At 46.2% G+C, this 27,380-nt stretch overlaps 1 protein-coding gene and 1 pseudogene across 1 annotated transcript in view; both read right to left on the bottom strand.

Annotated features, from left to right (window-relative positions):
• FRMPD4 (FERM and PDZ domain containing 4) overlaps window positions 1-27,380 on the bottom strand; it is a 787,588-nt gene that overhangs the window by 80,818 nt on the left and 679,390 nt on the right. Inside the window, exons 5-6 of the mRNA XM_044391879.3 lie at window positions 13,351-13,511; window positions 8,355-8,457 (exon numbers count right to left, since the gene is read on the bottom strand). Of these exons, the coding sequence (XP_044247814.1) occupies window positions 8,355-8,457; window positions 13,351-13,511 (264 nt within the window). The remainder of the gene's footprint in view (window positions 1-8,354; window positions 8,458-13,350; window positions 13,512-27,380) is intronic.
• Window positions 11,748-11,955, bottom strand: LOC113240733 (60S ribosomal protein L38-like; annotated as a pseudogene).

The following is a 27,380-nucleotide window of genomic DNA, read 5'->3' as shown; positions in this document are numbered from 1 at the left end:
GTATTCTGAACTATTCACCGATGTCCCCCTCTCACGTCCATGCCCGCCCCGCTCATTTCTTGGCTCTGCTTGATCTGCTCTCTTCCTCTTGCCCATTTGGTCAGTGAGACCACACACCAATCATCCCCCCTGGACACGGTCATGATAGAAGTGGAAAAATATCTAGGTTGTAGGAATTGAAGGCAAAAAATCAGGCGAGGAAGAACATTCAACAAAGCAGAAAAAAATTTACTCCTCTCTGGCATGGGGACCGGTCGGAGGATGGGGAGACAGAGCGAATCTTGGGGCACTCAGAAGAGCACCAAACTGGGGGCGCCTGTGAAAGAGCAGGCATCCTCCCCTTCTTTTCAGAAGCTTATCCTCCAGGAAAATTCCATGGGGAACCCCCAAATAGTCTGGTGGAATGAAAGAGTACAATGACTGTGCCTCTTTTGTAGTCAGAACCCTCGGAGGGTGACAGGATCCTGGAGGAAATGAGCCCTAGAGAGGAGTGCAGGAGGGCCAAGTGCACCCAAGATGGCAGACAAGTGGCTGAGGAAGTACTGACAGCGGCGAACAAGGGATGCCATAGTGGCTCCCTGCCAAGGTGAGTGACTGAAGGCAGGCCAGATGGGCACAAAGGTATCTCAGCAAATTCTAGTAAGATGGAAGATGCGGGTGGAGCGGATCCACTTTGCCTCTCCCAGTGCCTCCTCCTGTTCAAGCAACCCGCCCAATGGAGACGCAGCACGGTAGAAAATGGGACAAACTGACCGTACGCTAGGATAGGGATTGGGGATAATTTGGATTATTATACATAATAGATAAATAATGGTACACTTCTGGGGTGCCAGGCTGGCTCAGTCAGGAGAGCATGTGTCTCCTGATCTCGGGGCTGTGAGTTCAAGCCCCATGTTGGGCATAGAGTATGTGGCCTGAGATTCTTATCCACTCCCTGTGTTGGCTGCATAGATAAGCTCGGGTGCTGAGCTCCTGAGACCTTCTACTAAAATCTCTAGGAAATGGGGCTTCTATTTGGTCCTGGGCATGTTCTGACTGCAGGCTCACTGGGATGTGTTTTTTTGGTTGTTTGTTTGTTTTTGTCTTTTCAGCTACTTCTAGAAAGTGTGTGGAATAACTTATCAATTTGTATTTCTAAAAGGTTAACAGAACATAGTATAGGGCCAATAATCCTCTTCTACCATTTTTTCTTCAGGTAGATAAGATGTTAAGACATTCGGTAGTGTCAGCCATATGAGATCACTGAAAATTTGCCCTAGTTGAAAATGCTTCAATCTTATTGAAGAATCTATTCTTCAATCTTCGACTTCCATTTGCCAGACACGAGTTGCACAGAAGCATGTACAGTAACAGAGGGATCTAGGAGATGTTCATCAACGAAATATAAGGGAAGTTGCAATAATCTGAATGAAACCATTTTTCTCATTAATTTTCATTATAATCTTTGTGAACTATGGACTCAAATCACTTTTTCTGCTTTCTCCTTATTAGAAGGTTTCCCCACACATTCCATTTTCTAGAACCGCTGACCTCTCTCTCCCAGGCTCTGTAATTTGCAAATGTCAGGAAATGCGCACACTGCAAGTGTGAAGCAGGTGAGTCTGCGATGTGTCGTGTCAGCATATTAAGGGGCTGTTCTTTTCTGTTTTCGCTGAAATTGCTTGCCGGTCTTACTCTAATAAGGCCTTATTATATCACACATCATCATGCATATTTTATACGCCTGATGCTCGGTGGATGCTCTCTGCTTTGTTATCTTACTAAGCAGCATCGTGATGCATCTAAGCCCAGCTGAAATTAGACAGGAAGGTGACCCTCCTAATAGATTCCTTTGCAGACACAGTGCCCCTGGAACATGATCTGGTTTGACTTTCCATTATAATTCGGGTGAGGAGAGACTGATAAAAAGATAGAGCGGCTGAGATCTAATGTTTAGATGGGTCCCTTCTAAATGGTTTCTCTTGCTCTGGCCAGTCTCCCACTGACTGCAACAAGCAGGCCCTCCTGAGCCCTTCCTGCTAAAATCAAAGCAAATGCTTGGCAGACCTGGGATAGGAGACAGGTTCTGTGCATATCATTCAAAAATGGCGATGCTAAGACCCACGATCTAGAGGCCAAATCCAGCTCCGTGTTTTGACCCGCCCACCAAGTGAGGACTTGATAACTAGGCTTGGTCCCCTTTGAACCGACAGGTCCTGGTAATTCCTACTGGTTTGTTCCATCTACAATGCATGCCTCCCTACTTGCCCTGAGCAACTGCTTTAACTGCTTTAAGCCCCCTTTTTCCATTCTGTAACGGGGGTACAATAAGCAATACTTGCTCATAGGGCTCTTGTAAGAAATACACGTGGTGGGCAGGTTAAGAGCGGTCGCTAGGGAGCCAGACTGGGTTTCACTCCAGCACTTACTAGCTAGGGGATCTTGGGCACATTCCTTAGCCTTTCTGCACTTCAGGCTCTCCATCTGTAAATTAGGGGTCACCACTGAACCCATGAATCATTGTGAGGACTGGATGAGTTAATATACTACACGTACACAGGACACGGTGCAGTAAGTGCTGTATATCTGCTATGAGGTCTTAGTACCAAGGAATGAAGGAGTTCAGCGTGTAATAAGGACTGGCTATGTGTTAACTCTCATCAGTAGTTGGGACGCGACCAATACCATTTTCTTTTTTTCTCCTGAAAGTCAAAAAAATTACCCTTAACAGTGAGTTGTACGCAAAGCTCTGGCTTCGATTGTGGAAGTGAGTTGGCTCACTTGTTTTGTTGAGATGTATCTGTTCCAGGAGGACACGAGGTCTGCTTTTGAGCGTTCTTGTTACAGTTGTTGGAATGATCTTCCTGGCCTTGGAAAGAGATTTGTACTTCGCTTGGCATGTGTTTATGTATATTAGTTACTTAGGCAAAAGGAATGTCTCTAAAAATTAGTGTTTGTCTTTTGTGAATTAAAGTGATGATGCGTAATTTATCATCTGTTCTTATTCTTATTATAGTTACTTATTGGAAGAAGCCTCGTGCTCCCAGAAAAGCTCTCCAGTCACAGGACATTGGTAGAGAAGGGATGACGTGCCTGACAGATGCGGATCATTTCCTCTAGATGTGGCAGGAGCTATGGCACAGCTCAGTACTTAGATCAGCAGGCATAATCAAACCAGGTAGTGAGAGCAGACACATGGAGGGACAGTCAGCTGCCTCACTGCAGGGGATGGAGAAGGGGAACCAGTTTCCAGTTTGACCCTCCCGCCTTCTCATCGTGGGGTGGGCAGCCCTCAGCTTTCAGTGCCGTGATGGAAAGGGGTAAGACTGAGCTGCTCACACGCCTGGCTCTCCAATGTTGCCTTCTGATAGAGACAAAGGGAAAGGAAGGGAGCCAGCACTTTCAGAGTCTGCTGCCAGAGCCCTAAAACTGGGATTGGCATCTGGGGGGGGTCAAGAAACATTCTGACACTACATGCAAAACTGTGTGGGCCTGTGAATTCTTCTGGGTGGAGGCACAGGTCCACGCCATTCATCCAATTCTCAGATGGATCTCGAATCCCAAAAGACAAATGCCTCCAGTAAAACCCAAGCCAGGAGTTTGGCTGCTGCCTTAAAGGGGTGACTGCGGGAGGGCAGGACCAAGTTTTGACATCGTGGTTTAGGACGGCCACACGTGGATATTTCTCTAGCTGCAGGTTGGAAAGTAAGTGTCCGTCAGGAGGGTCTGGGGTTTCTGGGGACAAAGGCAAGATGTATTTGACAACCGTCTCTCCAGCCATGAACCTGCCCTTGCACTCAGGGTCAACAGCTACCCCCTGCCACTTCACTACACTCCTGAACATCCCCACCCATCCTCACCAAACATTCCGACCGAACACTGCCCTACGCTGCAGCCTTGCAACACTCATAAATACAGTGCAATTAGTTGGAAGTCTCCTCCTTAAGTGCAAGAATCATGTCTTTGGTATTTATGCATGGCCCGTACCCTACCAGTTGTCTGCTACCTAGTTAATGCTCAATAATTGTTGGTTGAAGTCAAACGAATTCAATTGGGTTGGCTAGCCTTGAGGGATGGGGCACGGTTCATGATGTCTATGAGCAATTATACTCCATAGTTTTTAAAAAGAAAATTTTGGAAACTGTTTCAAGTTAATTTGTCTAATTATGAAAAGCCAAGGGAAATTATCCACGGATACTTCTAAAGAAGAAAGATATGGTAATTTGCAAAGGGCACGAATTCTGCAAAGATTTTGCTCCTCAGCCACTATAAAGTATGAGAGAGTTAAGAACTTAGAAAACTGTGAAATGAACAGAACTCGTCTAATTTCAGCGCAGCAATTATAGCTTTTTCTGAGGATACATGAAAAAACCCAAATGTGGTTACTATAGTAGTAAATTGGTCTCCAAGAAACTCCTTCATTTTCTCTAGAAAAATAAATAATTTTCTATCATAGAGCAACCAAATGATAAGAAAAATAGCCCACAAAGAAACACAAATGTATCTGGAAAGAAAAAAATGATCTGCGAGCAAATGCCGTGATGGGAGAAAAAAGAACAAAACAAGACTAAACCACTTAGGCGAGTGAATGGATGCCAATTTTTAAAGAGCGAATTTTACAGGGTTATTAAAATGATGAGTGTTTTTCCGAATTTCCTTAGAGGCAAAGAAAATGGGATATTTTATTAAACAGAAAGGGAATTTATCTTGTGTAAGATACAGACATTAAAACACGTATCGGCTGAGAAGCCCAGGGATGATGTTGCGCGAGCCACATTTTTAGGTTAGTACACATATGGCAGACAGATGACTAAGCTGATGGGAAGGCACGGGAGATTTTCTAATACTTGAACTTCTTCATTAGTGAGAAATGCATTATTTCCAAATTCCAGTGTAATGAGTTGGAAGGTATCGGCCACAGTGGGAATGCCATGACCGACTGCATTTCATCTCTGTGAATCGCCCCGTGTTATTGTACGAAGCTTTCTTTGGCTACAAGAAAGCACCTTGTTACTTTCACACAGATAAATGGATCGCACGGAGATTAAAGGGAGCAACCTTACGAATTGTGGGGCATGTTTCTCGTCTCAATGGCATCCAGGGCCAGTGTGTTTTTCTCACTAGCAACATCCCTTTGAGTCTGACAAAATCCCCCCAAGGGTTCGAATGTGGGGTCTTGTCTGTCTTGAGGAGGCCTGACCTGAAGAGGCATCACCGGTCCTGGTGGCGAGGACCGTCGGCTCCCTGAGGGCTGGGCACTGTCTCATCCCTCCCTGTGTCTGGTGCCTTAGCTCTGTGACCCGCATACACAGTGGCCGCCTGATAAAAAGGGGTTTCCTGACAGGTGGACCCCTTAGCTGACATTGACACTTGCAGAGCTGAAGGAGGGGCTGGGGGAACCACGGAAATCAGTAGGTTTCACAGAGTGCTCTTCAGAGCCCACCCACTCACTCAACGCGTCGTCACTGAGCCCCTCCTATGCACCCATCTTTGGAGCAGGTCATGGGGACATGGAAGGGGACGACACAGACAAGGTCTCTTTTCTCGCGGGATGTAGGACCCAGGTCACCCGATTCCACCACACCTAGCTACATTCCAGTGTTAAACCGTGTCCTTGTTACATATCAGTGAGACACCTGTGAAGAGACTCAAGCCACATTCTAAAGCGAGCTGCAAATAAGTGGGACCCCCAGAACTTTCTAGGAAGAGGCACAATGTGATCTGCTACTGCCAGCCAACACGTCCTCCTCCCCTTTCCTCCTCCAGTCCACAGAAGGAGTCGAAAGAGGGAACTTTGGCGTTGTCAGAAGGGCCAAGATCCGGGGAGAGGTGACTTCCTGTCCTCTGTGACAGGGTCAAGCAGACAACCTGAAGGGTGGCTGGTCTTGCTGGTGCCAGGTCCCCATGCACGGCACTGTGCAGTCGGGTGGCTCCTCAGGATGCCCTCTTTCCCTGCCACCAGAGAATTCATGGACGAGCGTCACGGGAGAGCCAGCTTGCAGGGACCGAGGACCCCAAGGGAATCGACAGCCAGTGCCAGTCAGAGGAGCGGCCACCGATGACCAAGAGGGGGCGCTAAGTGCAGGCAGTTTGGCAAGAAGAACCCGGCTCCTATTGCCCTCCGACCTCTGACCCCGGGGGGTTGGCCTCGACAAACGAATGGGAGTTTTATGCACCCTAAGTATTTCATGATGTTTAAAAAGCATACATGCTTTCCACGTCAAACACCACAACCTCTTTATCAAGTATGCGGACCTGCTGCAGTAATCACCAACGAAATGCCAGTTACTTCAATATCTCCTCCAAGAGGGCTGACAAACTTTTCCTCTCAAGGGCCAGATGGGTGTGGGTCACAAGTACTCAGCTCTGCTACTGCGGGGAGAAAACCCTCCGAGACAACACATAAATGGCTGCGTGTGACTGTCGGCACGTTATTTATGGACTCTGGAACTTGAATTTCACATGGACTGCATGTGTCACAAAATATTCTTCTTTTATTTTTTCCCAGCCAGTTAAAAATGGTACAAACCATTCTTAGCTCATGGGCTGTGCCGAAACAGGTGGCAGGCTGGATGTGGACTGTGAGCTGTCGTTCATTTAGTCAACACATCTTCGCCGCGCCCTGTTACATAGAAAGTTCTATAGAGACTTTGTTTATGGTGAGGTCATTTTCTTCCAAATGCATTAACACAGAAGGAAAACATATTTTTGGAAAACCTCTCTCAAGATGCCCCGGTAGGATTGCTGGGAAATGATCACACTTTCAGACAGTGCTTGCTGTGCCTCTGTCCTGCAGCAAGTCAGAGCCAGCACACTGAAACACGGGTATCTTCGTTCTTCTACCATCCTCCGGGCGCACAGATCAACAGAACCGATTGCAGAGGGGTGTGCCCAGGGGAGAACAAAAGAAGCCTGTGGCCTGCCGTCAGGCTCAGAGCCCGCCTGGACGACCACAAGCATCTCAAGAGAGACGTGGCTCCCAACGGTAACACCGCAGCTTCCTCCCTGGGGCTTGACAATACAGAGTCACCCCTGCTTCTTGCGTTCCTGGCTCCCAGGAAAATGGGAGGTGTCTCCAGGTCTCGCTCCTGATGCAGGGTTGAGTCTGACATGAACCTCAATGCCCGCTCACGAGGAGGAACCCTTGGGAGATGTGGACACCCATGGGGACTTGGCCAGCCAGCTGCAAAGGTTCCATGCCATTGGGTCTACACTGAAGAGTAGGGCGGCCAGCCCTTCTGGAACTGACGGGTTTCCCCGGATGTGGGCCTTGCCGGGCTCAAACTGGAAATGTTGCTCACCCTACGAGTAAGCCTCCTCTATTTCTATTCCTCAGTCTTTTCACCCCGCTCCCAGTCCTTCCAAGGAAGCAGGACCCTGCAGTGCTTCTTCGTGAAGCAGAAGCTGAAAAAGCTTGGGAAAAAACTTTCTCTGGAAAACCGCTAAAACACCCCACTTAATGCCTTTTCAAAGTGCAGATGTACTTTTTGTAATGAAAGAGCATAAATGTTAGAAGATCCACTTCTCAGTTTAAAATGTTCTGATAGCTTTAGCTTCTGCTTCAATCTTGCTTGAAAAAAAAATCGGTTTATAAAAGACAAGTGTCACACACCCATTATCCCTTAACATCCCCAGGGCACAAGAGGGTCCGCTCATACAAAAGACATAGCTTCATCTCTAACTTCTAATGACCCCTTTTCGCCCTAAGTACACTGTGGGAGAGGAACTCCAGTGGACTTCAAGAATCTCTTGACCGATATTTTAACATCGCATAAAATAGATTTTCTGGCGCTCCACTAAGTATATCACATAACAAATTATTTACATCTACGATCAAGCTAAGCCAATACACCAAAAGCACATTTTTAAACTGTCATAGCTTTGACCTAATTATCCTTTTGCTTCGGTTGATGCTTTCACAATTCAGTAACGAATCACTCGGTCAAGTATGAAAACTCAGTGAAATCTATGCTTGCGTATCCATGGGATTATATAAAATTACTCATCGCTTATACGGAATCTGGGTATTGCATTTTGATCTCCTCGATTAGGCAATATCAATGTGTCGGTAATTCTGGAAGGGGAAAAAAAAATGCAACCTTTGGATATAGCAATGGAAGTAGGAGCCAAAGAGCGTTTCAGCGGAAGCATATGCACCTTGGCTATTAACACAGAATGGGCGCTTGGGTGTTTCGTGCTTAGGGGGCATACGTTTTTATGTTAGAGGTCAGTGTCGCCAGCACCGTCAAGGTGAACGCGTGGGCTCGTGTTACTGCCCTACACTGGCTCACAGGCAGCCCTTCCTCCACGGGACGAGGTCTCAGAGCTGCGTGTCAGCTCTCGCAGAACAGGGCCCAGAGGAGTGAGTCACGCACCTGACCAGGTCGATGACCCGTTCCCTCGGCGCAGCGCTGACTGGCTCATCGTTAATCATTACAATCTGATCTCCCGGGATCAGCTTGCCTTCGGAGGGGCCACCTGGAGACAAAGGAGAGCGAAGCGTAGGTGAGAAGACCATTGCCAATCCACCCGTGTCCTCCTCGCCCCCTCACCGTTCACTGAAGCACCTGGCGCTGTCCACCGAAACAAAACCCAACCGTGGTTGCACATTAGAAAGATCCGAGGAGGGGTGCCTGGCCAGCTTGGCTGGTAGAGCACGTGAATCTTGATCTCGGGGTCATGAGTTCAAGCCCCATGTTGGGAACAGAACTGGGGAGCTCTGGGTAAACTCCAGAGGCCCAGGCTACACCCCAGCCAATTAAATCAGAATCTTCGGAGGTGGGAATCAGGCATCGGCATTTCTCTAGAACTTCCCAGGCAGGCTTGAGACACAGCAGCCTAGGAGAGCCTCACACTCTAACGGACACACGCAACCCTGGGGACCTTGTTACCCTGCAGACCGATTCAGTAGATTCGGAGGAGCGACGGGTGAGGTAACGCACTTCTCACCAGCTCCCAAGGGCTCTGGATGCTGCTGGTCAACTGAATATACTTTGAGTATGGAAGGCCCCCAAAGAAGGTATTGCCCCAAGGGATAGCCAACCAGCTGTGCAGACGGCCTGCAGCTGCCATCACCTGGGCACATCTGGATTTGAACAAAGGTGCATTTATTTAGTCAGCACAACTGGTGAGGCCGCATACCGTGGGGAACCGAGAGGCAGCAAGCACATCAGAGGAAGGACAGACAGGATGGGGCCTGTGTCATGTGTTTCCGGGCAGGGTTCAAGAAGTGGGGGCGTCTTAATCATTCTTGTCTAAAAGGTGGGGGCAAGAAAGCAGAGCTAAAGTGGGCATCATTCAGGAAGCAGCAGACGGTCGTATCAGCTGGGGGATGAGGCTGTTTGGTCATTTCTGTGGCTGGGACCGTGACGGAGACTGAACCTGGGTGCGTGTGCCCGTGCTCACACGAGATGACAGGAGACTCTGGTTTTTGTTCTGAGCTACTGTAGTCTTTTCCATTGGTTTTTGCAAGAAGGTAGGGAACTAGTATTTGTTGAGCATTTATTATGTACCAGGCAAGGGGCTAGCTGCCTTGCCTAGAATCCCACTGACACTTAAAATCCTTTCCATATAATGAGACGCCCCAGACTCACACAGGTTAAAGAACTGGATTAAAGGGTAGAACCGGGTCACAGCTTACGTCTGTGGACTCTGCCAAGTTCAGGGTGACCAGCATCTCTTTTGAACTTGCTTCGATAATTTAAAAACTGGTCACTGCCCAGTCTCCTGACACATAAACTTAAAGCTACAACTGCATAAAGCATACATCGGTATTAAATAAAACCTATAAATAAATATTTCAACTATCTCCATGTCTGATGTAATTACCTCCCAAATATTGATAGGGTACTATAATTTTCATTTTACTTCCAGGTCTGTCACTGGGTAATAGGTGCAGCTGAAACATGATCTTTCAAATATTATTGCGATTACTTTATTTAGTAATTGAAATGAATACTTCACAGCCAGAGACGGGATCTCGAAGTAATTCAGATGCTTCCCACCCACCCAGACACTTGGCATATGCGTCACCGAAGCTGGAGCATAAACGAATCTTCTTTCTGGGTAGTAAAAAAGTAGGGAAAACCTTAATATTTCCTCCTATCAGTGATAAAAAAATATTCATCTCAAAACGTGGGAACTGAGATTGAGTGTTTGCACACATAAGAAATTCTGAAAATCACTTGCGAGAGTTTATATAACCATTGGATTATCTGCAAACATTCACTCAAATTCAGTCCAACAAATGGTTAGAAATCAGATGCTGATCAAATACTGAAAAATGTTCACACGAATTGGCTGATGGATGTTAACTACTTTCCTGGGAAAACCACTTGCGGATTTAATAGGCCATGCTTTTACATCTGACCCGTGCTTTCTGACCAAATGGAAATATTCTTGTTTAATCAAGCAACTTATATAAAGAATTTCAGAGGGGGGGGGCGCCTGGGTGGCTCAGTCGTTAAGCGTCTGCCTTCGGCTCAGGGCGTGATCCTGGAGTCCTGGGATCGAGTCCCACATCGGGCTCCTCCGCTGGGAGCCTGCTTCTTCCTCTCCCACTCCCCCTGCTTGTGTTCCCTCTCTCGCTGGCTGTCTCTCTCTCTCTGTCAAATAAATAAATAAAATCTTTAAAAAAAAACCAAAGAATTTCAGAGGGAAGCAAGACATAGTTCCTTCCAAAATACGAAGCCGAGGCACACTTCTGAGAATTTTCTCGTGCCCTGTACACTGAAGGCTGGGATGTCTAGTGTAGAAAATCTGGTCGGGCCACAGAAATCATTTGAGACCTCAGCAGAGTCATTTTTATGAAAGACACAGTTGACTGGACCAGTAGTTTCACACCTAAACATGACTGGAAACGGTACTCTTTAACCTGTTCTCACTTTTGTCCCCTGTTCTCAAAATTGTCGAAGATTAGGTGTTGGTGTCTAGCTGAGGAGAGTCGAGGGCAAAGAAGGGAAGAGGTTGAAGGAACGATGGGGCAATACGAGAAAATCTAAAACAACACTCAGATCTCCCATCAGCTCTGGGGAGGACCCCTCTTTACGAGAATCTCCGAACCAGAGATGTTATAGCGACCCTCTATCAGAAAGCGGCGTGCTCAGCGTCACCCCACCCAGGAAAAGCTGTGTGCACACACACCTATCATACATTCCGTAGCTCATACACGTGATTCACGTGCAGCCGCACGCACAGACTTGTCTCCTCTACACGTTAATAAGGGTTCGCTCTGGGTAGTCGCAGCTCAGGGTGATTCTGTTTAACTTTCTCCTCTATACGATCTATGTTGCATGTTGTTTACAATGCATATGTGTTATTTTGTGATCATAGCGGGCGACAAATCTCTTTCATTTTAGGAGTACGATTCTCAGTCGCGTCAAGCTCAACAGTCCCACACAGACAACTGAGGTAGGACCTATGGCTAATGAAATAAAAAGCTTGGCAAACAGGAAGTTGTGTGGTGAGTCAGTGGTGGGAGAGAAAAGGAAACCGCTTCTTCCCTGTACAAGTCTGTAAGGCTGCTGAGTTCACGGTGCTCACCCTGGGCCATGTGATGGCAAAATAACGAAAAATGCAATCAACTTTTGAGGTCTCTACTACTCACTAGATGCCTTTCATTCTCCTTAACTGGCAGACTCAGCAGCCCAAATAGTTTAGAGTTTAGTAATAATAACAATAAATATTTTTGGAATGAGAAGAGGTGCTCTCTCTCTCTCTTTTTTTTGAGTTTTTAAAATTTTAATACAGTTCAATTCAGTGTACCAGCTTCATTTCAGCTCCCTTACCGCCAAACCTGGGGGTAGACTGCGTCACTTTGCTGCCTTCTCTTTGTCTGGGATGACCAAGGTATAAAGGTTTTGGCTGCACTGAACTTGAAACTTCACATTATACTTATTTGTCTTGTTCTTGACAGGTTTGGCATCCTTTTGGCCGGCCAAGATCAAAGTCCCTAATTCCTTCAATTTTGCGAGGCATGGTGACCAGGGCGCGGGGGAGCGCGTGGATGGCCCAGTAAGCGTCAAGATGGGGGAACGGGAAAAAGCTACCTGCACTCTTATGAGGTCTTTCGTTCTCTCCCGAGCCCTTAAAGAGAGACACAAGTATGATCCCCATTATCCAGATGATACGGAAAAGTCCCATCAAACAGAAACGCACAGAAATTAACATGGAAGCTAAACACAGTCAAACGGGGCAGAGGCGAGCTCCAAATCCATCAAACCCAGGGCGTCTGCTGCCAGAGGCTGTGTTCCTTACCACCCGACTGTTCTCCTGAGCTCTGTTCCTGATTTGCCAAATTCTGAAGAGGAACAGTAGGGAGGGTCATTTCCTTTTGTGTGAAAATAAATCCGATACAAGTCCATTAAAGTAAGCTCATAAATACATATCATGAAGAAAGAAATCATTAAAAGAGCCTTGTTTCTGGAAAGGCCAGGACAGCCCACTTCGGGTAATTGTATCTTAGCGCATTATGTTCAACTGTGTTAATGGCTGAACGTCTGTATAGTCGAATAAGAAAGACCGAGGCAGAGGACATTAATGATCTGCTCATACTGTAGGATTTAAGGGCATTTGCCCCATCGCTGATCAGCCAGCCATTGCTGTATGACGAACTGCCCTCAAACTCACTAGGCTGTCTGGCAGTCCCTTCTTCTCAGGCCTGTGGGCCTTTCGGATGAGCACAGACTGGCTGACGAAGGCAGGGCCGGGCCGGGCAGTCCTGCTTCCCACGGCAGAGCAAGCTGTATTTATCTCTAGAAAAGCTAACAGCCACTTGAGGGAAACTCTCTTGTCACTCCCATGACAGAAACCCAATAAAGAAGGTCAACTGTACAAGCACTTTTGAAGACTCCGAGTGTCATCTCTGCTAATACGCCATTGGCCAAAGTCAGTGACCTGGTCCAGCTCAATGGCAATGGGGTAGACAGAACTATATTCTGCGTCCAGTGGGGAGAGAAGAGTGCATCCTCCAAGAACAATCCAACCGCTCCGATGACTAAAATCCTTCTGTGACTTAAATGCCACTTCCCACTTTTGTTCACTAAGGAGTTTCATTGTGAACTTACTGAAATACAGCGCGGCGCCTGCCTCTTTTGATGTGCTTTCATACTTGAAGTAGGTCATTTCCATGGTTACAAATGATAGATCAGTGTTTTCCTAAGTCAAAAGATATGATGCATTTGGCAGCTGAAACCCGGTTTGCAGAGCCCTTTGTGTCCCTCTGGTGTCCAACTCTATCCACATGTTGGAAAAACTCGGGGAGGCTCCACAGCCCGACACGGAGCGGGATGACACTTTCGGGACAGCGCGGCGGTCACTGGGGCAGGGTGCGGCGGGTGATCCTAGGAGACCGGGAGCGCGCCGCGTGCTCACCTGGTGTTACGGAGCGAACGACCACTGGCTTTTCACTCCCTGCCACGAAGCCAAACCCCAGCACGGGGTCCCTCCTCATCTCCACCCTCCGAGGGGCCGGAGGGAGGATCTGGCAGCTCTCCAACCGAGGGTCGTCAAACGGGATGCCCTGTGTCATGTGACTGTGGGAAAAGCACACACAAAGGAAAAGAGGCGTTAGTGTAAGCATTTGGCAATGGCTGGGCAATCGCATTCTCCCTCTTGTTTCCAAACTTTCTATTCCCTGTTTGGGAGAGCGTGGGGAAGAAGTGGGAAGGCACGCAGTCATGCTTTTTGCGAGCCCTCCTTAATTCCTTGAAAACACCAGACTCGTTTCTGCTTTAGGCCTTTGCCCTGGCTGTTCCCCCAAGCTGGAACACTGATCCTGCAGCTATGTGTGTGGTCCCCCTCCTTGCTCTCCAGTCTCTGCTCAGGTGTGACCCTTGGGCCACATACTCGCACACTGCAAGCCTGCTCCCCCACACCCACATCCCCTTTACCCTCTCCTCTACTTTTTTACTCATGGCGCTGAGCACTTGCTAATGAGTATAGAATACACTTTTTTTTTTTAAAGATTTTATTTATTTATTTGACAGAGAGAGAGACAGCCAGCGAGAGAGGGAACACAGGCAGGGGGAGCGGGAGAGGAAGAAGCAGGCTCCCAGCGGGGCAGGGAGCCCGATGTGGGGCTCGGTCCCAGAATTCCGGGATCACGCCCTGAGCTGAAGGCAGACGCTTAACGACTTAGCCACCCAGCCCCCCCTAGAATACGCTTCTTTTTATTGTTTTGCTCTCCACACTAGAATATAAGCTCCACGAGGACAAGGAATTTTGTTTCATTCACTGATTCATCCCAGCTGCCTGGAACAGTACCTGTCACAGAGCGGATTCACAATCAATAATTGAATGAATAAGTAGAGAAAGAGAGAACTCTTTATAACTGATATGCCGAGAGAGAGCCTCAGAAGATTATGGGTATTCGGTGAGCAGCACCTAGGGCTCTGGCGCCCGCGAAGCTGAAGTGGTGGGAATCATACCGGTGGTGATAGGCTACGCCACTGTCAAACACATTGCCCCTTTCCAATAAAGATGAGAAACGAACTCCTGGCATTTATATTCTGGAGAGATTCTCAACTGATTTAAATGAATCTCTTTGTTCATACCTAACTTCAGAAGTTTCATCAATAATCTGAAATCAAGGGGCGCCTGGGTGACTCAGTGGGTTAAACGTCTACCTTTGGCTCAGGTCATGATCTCCGGGTCCCGAGGTCGAGCCCCGCAATGAGCTCCCTGCTCAGCGGGGAGTCTGCTTCTCCCTCTCCCTCTGCCCTCCCCACAGCTTGTGCTCAATCTCTGTCAAATGGATATATAAAATCTTTTAAAAAAATAATCTAAACTCGAAATATATATGGTGTTGAAAAATTTTCAAAATGCATCCAAAAATATCTCATTCGATGCGCCAAACAAGCTGGGAATGGCGAAGCTGGCCTGGTGTTCTGATCTGCGTGATCTGAGGAAGGAAGCCGAAGTCAAGAGTGGCTTCTTGGCCCTCAGGGCCCATGCCTCGTATGCCAGAGTGTCGGGTCAAAAACCAACTCCCCAGACTCTTACTGAAGGCTTTGTTCACACACAGCAGGCAGGGTAGCCTTTTGTAAGGGGAGAGTTATTAGTTTGAACGCCAGAAAACTCCTTTAAGGAATATAAGGGGCTTTCATTTCAATGACGTGGACTTCATTCAATTTTTTTGCTCTCTAATGTTCAATAAGGAAAAGAAGATCATTTTGAAACACCTTGAAAGACGCTATTCTATATGCCACGTGGACAACACATTGTTCAGATGGAAAAAGAAGAAGACTGAGCAGGACGAATGCTGTGGTCCTTTTGTGTAATTAATAAGAGTAGAGAAGAATGAATGGAAACCCTCCAGGATCTGTCCTCTAGGCATGTACCACCGACTAAGAAAATAAAAGTTTAAAATCCCCTTTAATCAGAAAGGAAGCATCTCCGATTTAGCAGCTTGCAGTCTGGAATGTTCAGAAAAAGAGAACGTTCGTTGAGAGCTAACGTGTTACGTGCTGCACGCTGACACTCATCTGTTACCTGATTTCATCTTCAGAACACCCCACAGCAACGGCAGTTTGACCCCACGACCTCCTTATTGCAAACGCCAAAAGCAGAAGAATAACTGGCTCAAGGTCACACGCTTCTCAGAGGTAAGCCAGGTGCAACTCACACCAGGTCTCCTAAGTGTCACACGCTTGACCAGCTACATGATTTGCACCGACAGTGCAAAATCAAAATGCGGGACCCCTCACCCAAACAGGATTCAGAACTTCAAGAGAGCAGAATGGGAAACCCAGCTCAGGGCCCCGGGTGACTGCCTGGGTCACACACCCAAAAAGCTGGCCCTGGTGGTGTCCCATCCCCCACGTGCCACCACCATGCTAGACGCGTGCAGGCTCAGAGCGGCGGTGTTATGGGGTCAAAGGGGAGGGGCGGTCTTCTGTGAAGTTGCAGGTGTTTGTCTGGACCCAGAGGTGAGACGTGGCTACCAGGGTGGGCCACATGCTCGGGATGAAGGGAGGCGGGTAGACCACCCGTGGGCACAAGGTCGAATGAAGAAGCCCAGCTGTCTAAAGGACAGAACTGAAAGTCCTGATTAAACCAGCAAAACGGATGTAGGGTGAGCCCCGGTGTCCAGGACAGGAGCCACAGGAACAGGTTAGGATGTCAGACCCAGGGACCGCCCACCAGGAAGATCTCTGATGTTCCTAGAAAAGGCCTCCCTGGTAGAAACTTGACCCTCTGATGTTGGTCCCTCACAGGCCTGTAACAGGCAGGGCTGTGTGTGCCTGGTGGAGTAAGGGGCCACCTAGGCGTTCTGTTCTCTTGTCTTCTTTAGAAGAGACCTTCATCTCAAAGCATGCTGTTTTGGTTTTTTAAAAGATTTTATTTACTTATTTGTCAGAGAGAGAGAGAGGGAGAGAGCACAAGCAGGGGGAGTGGCAGGCAGAGGGAGAAGCAGGCTTCCCGCCGAGTAAGGAGCCCGATGCAGGATTCGATTCCAGGATCCCGGGATCATGACCTGAGCTGAAGGCAGATGCTTCACTGACTGAGCCCCCCAGGCGTCCCTCAGAGTGTGCTGTTCTTGAGCTGCCTTTGGAAATGGGAAAAAAGGGAAGGGGATACCCACAGTTTTAGGGGTCTGGCCTTGAGCTATTAATTTGCACCATAATCCACACAGAAGACGGATTCTAAATGAAGAAGGTTGTAGAAATGAAGTGATCTGCTCACGGTCAACTGTGTTGCAGAACAGAGAACTGAACCCTGGTTGGCCGAACTTTCCATTCTGAGTGTAGTAAGGGACTGGGGAAGGATTTTCCCCATGCCACTGCCAGTCTGTGCAAAGCTGCCAGCACTGGTTCCCAAGCTTGGCTGCACAGCAGAATCATCTGGGGAGAATTCAAAAGACCCTAATGCCCAGACTTCACTCCAGACCAATCACATAAGAACATCTGGCGGTGGGAGGCGGCAGGGTCAGTTTTGAAGGGATCCCTACGTGATTCCAAAGTGCAGCGAGGACTGGGGACCATTCCCTGTCCAGGAAAGTGTGGGGTCTAGCTCTCCCCCTAGGGAATAGGAAAAGAGAACACAAATGATGCCGTGCCACTTCCTCCAGCCTCTACTGCAAATGCAAGTTAGGATATTTAAAGCATTTATAACTTGATTATCCTCTTTCCACTGCATGATAAAGTAATAGCCTCCAATTCTTAATTCATCATTCATTCAATAAGTATAATATTATTATTTTATGAATACCTGACATTTATTAAACACTAATTTCATGCTAAGCAATTTTTGAAATTATTTCCATATGTTAGTTCATTTAATTCTCCGAAACAACTCCATAATGCATTCATTTAGTCAACAAATACTTATTGAACGCCCACAGGTTTCTCGCTTCCAGGGATACAATAGGAACCAAAGCTGAATAAAAATAATAAAATGTTCACTTTGGTATTCAGAGACAGAAAATGAACTAAGAAATTGGTAAAATGTATCCCATATCAGGTCTTTGTAAGCACTGAGGAGAAAAATAATGCCAGAAGGGGAGAGAGCCATGGGGTGGGGACACTTCGGGGTTCTATCAGGGGTCAGAGAAATATCTGGGGGAGGAGGAGCCTTTCAGGGAGAGGGACCGCTAAGTGCAAAGGTCCTAAGATGGGCTGTGCCCGGGGAGAGTGTGCCTAAGGGACAGCGGGAAGGCCAGGGGTAGGAGGAGGGGGAGGCGCTGAGGGACTCAGTGCTAAGTAAGGGACGGGGAGAGGGCGGTGACACAGGCTCTTGGAAGGGCTTTGTGTTCTGTTCTGAGTGAAACAGGCAGCCTTTAGAAGGTTCTGAGTGGAAAAGTGATGTGATTGCGAGCTGCCCTTACTGAGAACAGACAGGAGGAGGCTCGGGTGGGCAGGGAGAGCTTTTCAGGGCCCACGGCATCCATCCTGACAAAACACACGGGGGCTTGGACCAGAGTGAGAGTGGCAGCGACAGCAGAACTCGTTGGGTTTTTAACATATTTGGAGGCCACTCTGACAGGGCTGGGACTCCTACTCTGAAACCTTCCTGCACACAGAGGACATTTAAGTGAGGAAGAGCATATTAGCACATTGTCTAATGCAACTATCATGTCCTGATGTCTGCAAATCGCAGGAGCCATTTTCTCGTCGAGGAGCTAACACTTTCTGGCTTACACAAGAAACACACACATGTGTGCCCAGGTACAGGGCAAGCACGAGACCGATAGGGTAGTTTGCCGGGACCTTTGGCAGCCAGACTCTCTAAAGCCGAATCCTGCCTGCCCTCCACCACTTCTAGCAGTGTGACCTGGACAAACTACTTCCTGATTCTGTGCCTCAGTTTCTTCATCTGAGAAATGGGGATACTAACAGTCAGAATCGCGTAAGACAGCTGTGAAGATGAAATGAATGAATACAAGTGAAGCATTTAGCAAAATGTCTGACGCACAGTCAGCACTCAAAAAGCAATGTGTTATTTTCATCTCTTGAGGTCAATGACTACAAAGGAATAGGCTTCAGATATTATGAGCTCATTCACTCTTAAAATATGAAAACAAATGCCATTTCAAATGCCAATAGCCCAACTCCCGGTGAAGCGCTGCACAAATCCTAGCTAAGCTCTGAGACCTTTCATTTGAAAAATCTTATCAAATGCAAGGACACAATAAACACAAGTATAAACTGATACACACGAGGCAGTCCTATGCCAGAATACAGACAAAGAAGAAAGAATAAAATCCAGGCTCTCGAAGGACCGAATCAGTAAGTTTTCCTTGGCCGTGTTTCTAGAACCCTAAGTGAACATGGAGTCCAGGGCTGAGGTAGGAACCCAGGTCATGGGAAAAATGAGAAGCACCACTCATGTTCTAAGGGACAGAAGGGATGGAGATGCTGCCACCAGCTGTGTCCACAGAGAATGTGACATCAGTCTACATCCCTTCACTGTTCTTTCCCCACCCAAATAACAACTGGAAACTCACAATCGAATGTGTATTTTGTGTTGGATGTTTGTTCCAGCGTTTTCCTTTTTGTTTATGATGTTTCATTCTTTTTGTTTTGTTTGCACTTGAGGATAACCTTCCAATGGCATTACTATTCTTGTGCAACAGGTGGCATTTTCAGAATAAATTATCTAAAAATAATCACCCTGTCTTTTTTCCAGTAGGAATGGCTCCACACGAAAATGTTCCCCCATGAAACATCATTTCGTGGTTTGTATTAAGGTAAGCACTTTTTGGCTCTCACCTTGCAGTATTTTTTATAAAGATGCTTGAGTCCTTTTACAATGAGCTGAGAAAGCAACATCTTTTTCACCTGCTTAACATGCTTCAGTGAATTCTGATGCTAAGGCTGGAAGAACACAATTGTCAGCCCCAGCCCCCAGCCTTCTGTAACACACACACACACACACACACACACACGCACACACACGCAGCACGCAGGGCCTGAGAATCAGAAACCTGAAAATCCAGGCTCTGTTAATTGAGATGAAAAACATGTCCACTGAGATTCAATGAACAATCTTCCTGGTTCTGACAGACTCATTTGAAAAGGAATGATGGCCATCCTGCTGTCCAACCCCCCATAACAAAAGGAAAGGGCTTTCCTACAGACTTTCTTCCTCCACAGAAGTGAAAGACTGATACACCCAGCGTATCACAAAGAGTTACTTTGACTGGTAGGTAGAATGCTCTAAGAAAACCTGAAGTGATTCCATTTTTATATGTACTTATTAGAGACAGTGACGTCCTTTTATGGAATATGTGCTGAGTGGAAAGATTCTGGTAGGAAAAACTAAATTTAGAAGTTATTATTTTCCTTGTAAAATTTAAAACTGTAGGAAGATCGTGGCAGGTAGGACACCTGGGTAGTTACGACTGGAATGAAAATAAGTATAAATAAACAGACGTGCCTGAGTCCTACTCGAGAAGGTCATTGTCAGCGTGACTTATTCAGGGATGGCCAGCTGTGATTACACGACAGCATTACGCGTCCGCACATTTTATGCTCATCTTGCTAGGACTGGTCTCTGTGATCGACTGAATTATTCTTCATTTGCTCCCTGGGATGTGATTTGCCGCCCCACGCCAGCCACAAGGCTTTTCAGAGCCTCCCACTGTATGCGGTGCGTGTTTCGCCATCCGTGACTCTGCTAACAGCTCACAGTGTAAAGCAGGTCACATGGCTGAGCCCAGATGAGACAAACAAAATACACCTGTGTAGTTGGTCTTCTTTATCACCACGAGAAGACCTTCACAAGGTGGCTGCTGCCCCTTCAGCTTGGACTCCAGAAGGCACGCACGTGGAACACACCAGAGCCGGCAACTCAGGAAGGAGCCAAGTGTAGCGGAGTTCCCCAGCCCCCCAGCCTAGCTCTGCCGGCCAAGTACGGGCTGATAAGGACGCTATGACACTGAATTTGGGAGATGTTTGTTAGGCACCAAAAGCTCACTCATACAATCTTTAAAAAGTGATTTCAGTATTAGTTAAAAACTCTGGAATTTCAGAGTTTGCCATGGATTCCACCAGTCCTACTGTCCACACCATTTATGACCGAATGTTACATTTCACAAACACTACAGACACTTCCAAAGGAAACCGCCCCCCGCCCCCCGTCTCATTATCGCAGTTGACATGACAGCCACAGGAACCGCACGGTCTCTTCTTCATGACTTTGTCATATCCCTGATGGCATGTGGGTTGCAGTGGCTCCCAATGCAAGGGTAAAAATCCATCAGCCCTCCTGCGGCCTGTGAGGGGGCCCAATAAGAAAAGCTCTGAACAGAAATTCTAAGCTAGCCAAACCAGAATTTGCCAGAATTCTGGCAAGAAGGAAGGAAAAAGAACGCAGAAGTATGGTGTATTAAAGTTGACAGATTACAACTGAGGGAGGTCCAGAAGTAGATTAGAGCCCAGGATGGGTTTCCAGCAAGTCCAAATTCTAATGATGTGCATGGCAAAGTAACATACTGAAAAAAATGTTTGCTTGCTTCTCATTGAGTTTTCTCCTCTACCGGGTCTAATGAAGAAGACAGGCCGTTGGCCATCCCTAGCCTTAGGGAAGATGCGTTTCCCAGGGTCTAGGGCAAAAACTGACTGCAGACAACCCCCTCTTTTGTTTCCTGGAAGTCTGAGCAACTTTGCTAAGGAGGCAATGGCGAAGGGTCCTGTGGAGTAGCAGAAACTTCGGGAGAGTGGGCATTGGTGGTATGTCTAACCAAACGCCAAGATCCGCAGGTTGGGCCTAAAGAAATGGCAGTCCATGAACTTCAGGGAAGTCCTCCGTCTCGGGCGAGGGTGTCTTAGGAGCAGAGACTGTGCGCTGAAGACCAGAGAGGTCTACTCAAACCTCGACTCGGCACGCATCCGGGGGACGTCTGAGTATTTGACGTGATTACAGTTGAATTGCCAACCGGCAGGATGTAATACGATACTCACACATGGCTTTCTTTATTTTTTTCCACACATGACTTGTACGTACTATGTGAGAGAACAGAAACTGGGGAGTAAACAGAAGCTCTGAGGGGAAGGAGAGAGGGAAGCTGGAAGAGAAGTGACTAAGCCTGGAGAGAAGCCTTCCAGACCAGTGACGTCACACGAGGAGATCTGGGAATGCCTGTTAATATGGATCGAAACTCCCCTGAATCGGGAACCACCTCCTAGCTTCCCGAGAGGCAGGAGGCTCAGGCACTTTCCATTTCTCGAATGTCCAGGAATTCCATCCCTCTTACGATCTCTGGATTTTTACACTCAAATCCTAAATTTTGAAAGCAAATCTGGGCAAGCCTCTGACCTCGGGGATCAAAAAGGCTCAACCATACGCTGCCACCGAAGAGGAGTTAAATTTAATATCGAAATAAATAACTGTACATGATGTGTTTCCGGCTCACATAACATACTGGGTTGCATGCTTTTTGCCTTCATGAATATTCATAAGGTGGGTTCGGAAGAACTCAACCTTCACTAATCAATTCCACAGGCCACTGTCACTCAATTCCACAACACGGCAGGAGCACTTAAAGATTTCCAACTGTTTAGTCAAGCTTGGAAGCTTACACGGTACTTGCAAAGCTAACAGAATCCCGAATGCTTAACTGAGAAGACACAAACGGTTTAGAAGAATCTTGGTGGAGAATGTTATGAGGGTTTGAAATAAATGGGACTTCTTAATGGGTAGACTAAGTTTGGAAATCTCGGCTCTTTTCAAGCTAATTTACAGATTTAATGCCATCCGATAAAGATATCTCAACAGTCCGTTTTAAAGAATTCAACAGAGAATTCTAAATTTTATATGAGCGTATAAAAGAACACTTCGAACAAGAAAAACCACTGGTTGTCTAGCCGACAAGAATACCAGGCCCTATTATAAAATGATAATTCTTAGGATGCTCTGACCCTGGCACAAACATAGAAAAGTATAAATTGGGGGAGTCGCAGCTTGACTAGAACACACAAGGGTTCCAGGGTACATTTAGAGATGCCTGCCTTCTGGAAAGAGCTGAATGCAAGCCAGGGGGCCGAAGAAACTGAAGTGCTTTAGCATGTCAATAATATGGTTGGTTTTGAACAAAAGCCCTTCAGTCTTTGTTCTCCACAGGGGTTGCTGACCGCTACCCGGGGACAATGAGCTAGAAGAGTAGTCTCTTCAGAGCAAAGGAGCTATCAGAATAATGAAGGAGAAAGTAACTGAAATTTTAAAAGAAACTCGGGTTTGTGTTGAGAATGTAGGGAAACAGATGTTTAAAAACGATGCTACCACTATGTGCTCGTTTTATTGAAAATTATGCAAATATGTATCTATAAAAACAGCAGCCTTCGAAAACCTGGAAATGAATTTTTCTAACCCTTTAAAAAATCCTCAAGTGAAGCATTTCAGGGGCTTGTGAACTCATTTGTTAAATATAATACCACGTAACATCTTCCATTTGGTTTGTGAGAACAGTTGAGGGACAACAAGGAACATGGAAACTCACTTGCATAGATGACGGTGAAAGAGTAAGCAAGCTGTTGAAACATTCTGTCCCTTTGCCTCTTGATAGGTTTCTGCAGTTCCTTTTTTCTTCCAACGACAATGAGTGAAACCAAGTAAAGAAACAAGCTGAACTTGCAACTGACCCTCAAATTTTTATTCAATGAAGTGGTAAGCTACGATGCTCAAAAATAAATAAGCATCCTCGATCACGTTGCTGGCATTAAAATATCACACAATTTGGAGTGCAGCAGTAACAGTAACGTGTTTACAAGTGATTAAAATACATATACCACCATCATCTCATCTTATTTTAACATTCCAGTTTAACATCTTTTTTGCATACGCTTTATGCTTTCCCTAACATGTTCTTTACAGTGGCGGGGGTGGATATACATATAAATTACAAATAAATTAACGCGTATTTGGAATTTATATGTTCAAAGCTTTTTTAATAATAGGAATGGAGGGCACCTGGGTGGCTCAGTCGGTGAAGCGTCTGCCTTCAGCTCAGGTCATGATCTCGGGGTCCTGGGATCGAGCCCCACGTTGCGATCTCTGCCCAGCAGAGAGTCTGCTTCTCCCTCTGCCCCCCCACCCCGCTCATGCTTGTGCTATCTCTCTCTCCAAAATAAATAAAATCTATAATAGGAATGGAGTACAAAAGCAAGAAATGTGGAGATTTCTGTTCTGTATAATCTGATTTATGGTATGAGCCCAAAAAGTGTTTTATATACTCAAGCATGATAGACAGAATCACTGATATTACAAAGTTCAGCATAGCTCTTAAAAAGCCCAGCTCTCACGTTCCAATCTATTCCAAATCAAGTTTAGAAACCTACAAATGAAGTTAGCATGCTGATGGGAAATGGTGACTTTCATTCTGCTTGTCTAATCCTTGCTAATCCCAGCAAGCAAGATGAAACACAGTGGCCTCAGGTTTGGGTGACAAAAGCACAGACACATTGATGGTTATTACATGTGTTCCTGCTTTGGGCTCCAAAAGATTGAACCCTTTGGGGGTTGGAAACCTAACCACCCCAAATCTTTCTGAATTTCAATTGGTATCTGTCGTTGACAGAGCACAGTGGATTACAGGGCAGGGCAGGGCAGACTTTTCCATCTTGAATGATTACCCTTCTTTTTTTGTACCTACAGGAAAACCCATTTTTGAACAAAAGACTTGATAACAATGAGCGAAGCCTTTCTCAAACTGTTAAAATCATCACTTTAGGTCTGAAAGTTTGTCTTCATCAAATTGGATTCTAGCCATACTTTAGAGTAGTACCTGGGGAAGCAGAGGGTTGAAGATGCAGGAGGTGCCCTCCCCATCCCAAGGGGCTCTTGTATATATCTCTGTGATCTACGTGTATTCCTTGAAAATTTTTATTATACTTTTATATTTGGAAAGTGAAAATAATCCCATGGGTTTGTAAATGCAAACTATGAGTTGTGCGTTATAGAAACCGTGATGTAAGACAACATTGAAAAACATGAATTGATTTTGGGGCACGTGGCTGGCTTAGTCGATAGAGTATGTGACTCTTGATCTCGGGGTTCTGAGCTCGAGCCCCACGTGGGGTGTAGAGTTTATGAAAAATAATTAAATAAGTAGATACAATGTGGGGATATGTTTTTAAATACATGACTTGATTTTTAATTTATTTTTTTTTGAAGATTTTATTTATTTACTTGACAGAGAGCACAAGCAGGGGGAGAGGCTGAGGGAGAAGCAAACTCCCCACTGAGCAGGGAGCCTGACATGGGACTCGATCCCAGGACCCTGGGATCATGACCTGAGCCAAAGGCAGACACTTAACTAACTGAGCCACCCAGGCGTCCCTGAATTGATTTTTTAAAAGGACATACTTTTAGAGAGATGATTAGCCACACTTTATAAATTTCATGATTTTATAATCTTTACACAAAGGATTTGAAAAAGTGATTAAGTGGTAAGGGCTCCTTCGATGACTAAGAACTTTTTTTTCCTTAAAGGTTTTATTTATTTATTTATTTGAGAGAGAGAGAGTGCCCAAGAGCACGTGAGCGGGGGAAGAGGCCCGAGAGGGAGAGAATCTCAAGGAGACTCCCCGCTGAGCACAGAGCCCCATGCAGGGCTTGGTCTCATGACCCCGGGGATCAAGACCTGAGTCAAAATCAAGAGTTGGACGTTTAACCGACTGAGCCACCCAGGTGCCCCTGATGACTAAACTTCTGATAGAAGTTAAAAGAAGCTGGTAAGGAAATCACGGAATCAAAAATTTCAGCTAACAGTTCTATTTTAATTAAGAAATTGTGATCTCCTAATCTTTTCTGCATTAAAATAATTATTCTTAGCCCCTACCTAGAGAATTTCATTTCCTTAGACATCAAACTACATTACAGCTCAAGGTTACACATTTTGTCTGCTTTGAGTTTTGTTCGTTTGCTTCTGTTTCCCCTCTTCTAAGCTCCATACACATGAACTGAACCTCTCTCCCCGAGGCCCCAGATCCAGGCCTGCTTCCTCCGCTGATAAGGGCAGTCAGTGGGGACCAGGAAAGACCTCACAGAGAGGATGGCCATGAGATGAGTCTAGAGATGGGAGGCGGACAAATGGGAGCTTTGTCCCTGCAGGTGACAGCACGTAGGCCCCTTCCCCAGGTCCCGGGTGCTGCTAGTCGCTGGTCCCTCGGTGCCTCAGTGGGACTTCTTGATTTCTTATCTGTGCCTCCATCTATCTGTTCTCTGCCGCGACTCAACCACACACCGTGCCTCTCTCCAATGAAGAAACCTGCTGAGTCCCAGGAAACACACACTGCCTTGGGAATGGCACGGATGGGGAGCGTCCTCATCCAGACTCCAATTGAAAAATGTAATTAGAACTTCTGTTTTAATTCTTAGCCAAGAGCAATAAACATTTCTGCACTGAGAACAACACTGAGATCAAGTGTTCAACTAATATTTATTTATAATACATCAGCCGTACCTCTATTTACACCAACAGTTCTCAGAACACAAACAAATCCCAAATACCTATTAAATAAATACTTCTTTCTCGATGTAACACATTTCCACATATAAGCCCTTAAATGCAACGAGACTTTAGCTTCATGTATTGACCACTGTAGAATTCATTTCTAATCGCCTACTTTAAATGAAAAGCCATCTCCTTTTGTCTTAACTGAAGCGTTTTCTCTGGTTGTCTCTGTACAAGTATTCTCAGTAAACTTTTCTCTTTGCTCAAAATTACCCACATAGAAGCCATTTTCATGTTTTAGGGGAGTCGATGGGCTCAGTGGAAGATTTTGCCTATCCTTTTCTCTCAGGCCAGCAGCCATTGACTTCACAAATTCTGTCAAAATCAGGCTCTTTTGTTATTTATGGTGGATCAATGATCCACCATTTGTTCAACAACTATTTATCTATTTAATGGAACCTTTCTATGTGTCTGGTGCCCAGGATATAGCTGTGATTCAGACCAACAAGCTTCTGTTCCAGCACAGGGGGCAGCAAACTGTAGCCCATGGGCCCAATCTGGCCTCTGCCTGCTTTAATAAATAAAGTTTTATTGGAGCAAAGCCATGCCTTTTTATTTCTGTACTGTAGCTGCTTTCACACTATCAAGACAGAGGTTGTAGTGGTGACAGAAGCTTTCTGGCCCACAAAGCCTGAAATAGTTATTCTCTGGTCCTTTATAGAAAAAGGTTTGCTGACCCCTCTTCTAGTGGAAAAACTGAGATGATAAAAATCAAACATAAACTATATCTCATATTGTTGGTTGCTGATGAGTTTTTATGAAAAAACAAAACAAAACAAAACAAAGCAGCAGGATAGAGACCGAAAGGGGGGGGTTGGTTTAAAAAGATGGGAGCGGAAGCCTCTTTGAGGAGGTTACCTTTGAGACCTGAAGGAAATGAGGGATTCAGCTGGGAGGCTATCCAGGAAAAAGATCCCAGGCAGAGGGAAGAGAGGTATAATGACCTTGAGAGAATATTTCCCGGCCATTGGTTTACTCATACACTCATTCCTTTATTCAAAAGTTGTAGTTCGATTTACTGTGAAGTTCTCCTCGGCTCTGTGAAAGACAGTCCAATCCAGTAGGAGGAGTTACAGATAAAAACATCTGAGTCCAATAGATTGCTGGAGGCAGGTACCAAGGAAGGATGTATGCCATACTGTGGGGGCTCATTCTATGCGGGTAGTCAGCCTAACCCAAGGGCAGTCAGTGGGGACCAGGAAAGACCTCACAGAGAGGATGGCCATGAGATGAGTCTAGAGATGGGAGGCAGTAAAGACAGGATGGACATGGAAGGGAATTACATTCCGATCCAAGGGAAGAGCAAGCAAAGCCAAAGAGGCATTAAAGAAACCAGTGTCTGGGACAACTGTACATGTTACTTGCTGGGTAATGGGGGAGAATGTCTAGGACAGCGAGCAGTATCAAGGACAAATGAGGTTAAAGAAGAAAACCGTAAGCCATGTTAGAA

Source organism: Ursus arctos, chromosome X (assembly GCF_023065955.2).
Source record: "Ursus arctos isolate Adak ecotype North America chromosome X, UrsArc2.0, whole genome shotgun sequence".
In the NCBI taxonomy this organism is placed as follows: Eukaryota; Metazoa; Chordata; class Mammalia; order Carnivora; family Ursidae; genus Ursus; species Ursus arctos.
Note: the sequence above shows the minus strand (reverse complement) of the source record. Positions and strands in the feature narration are given on the sequence as shown.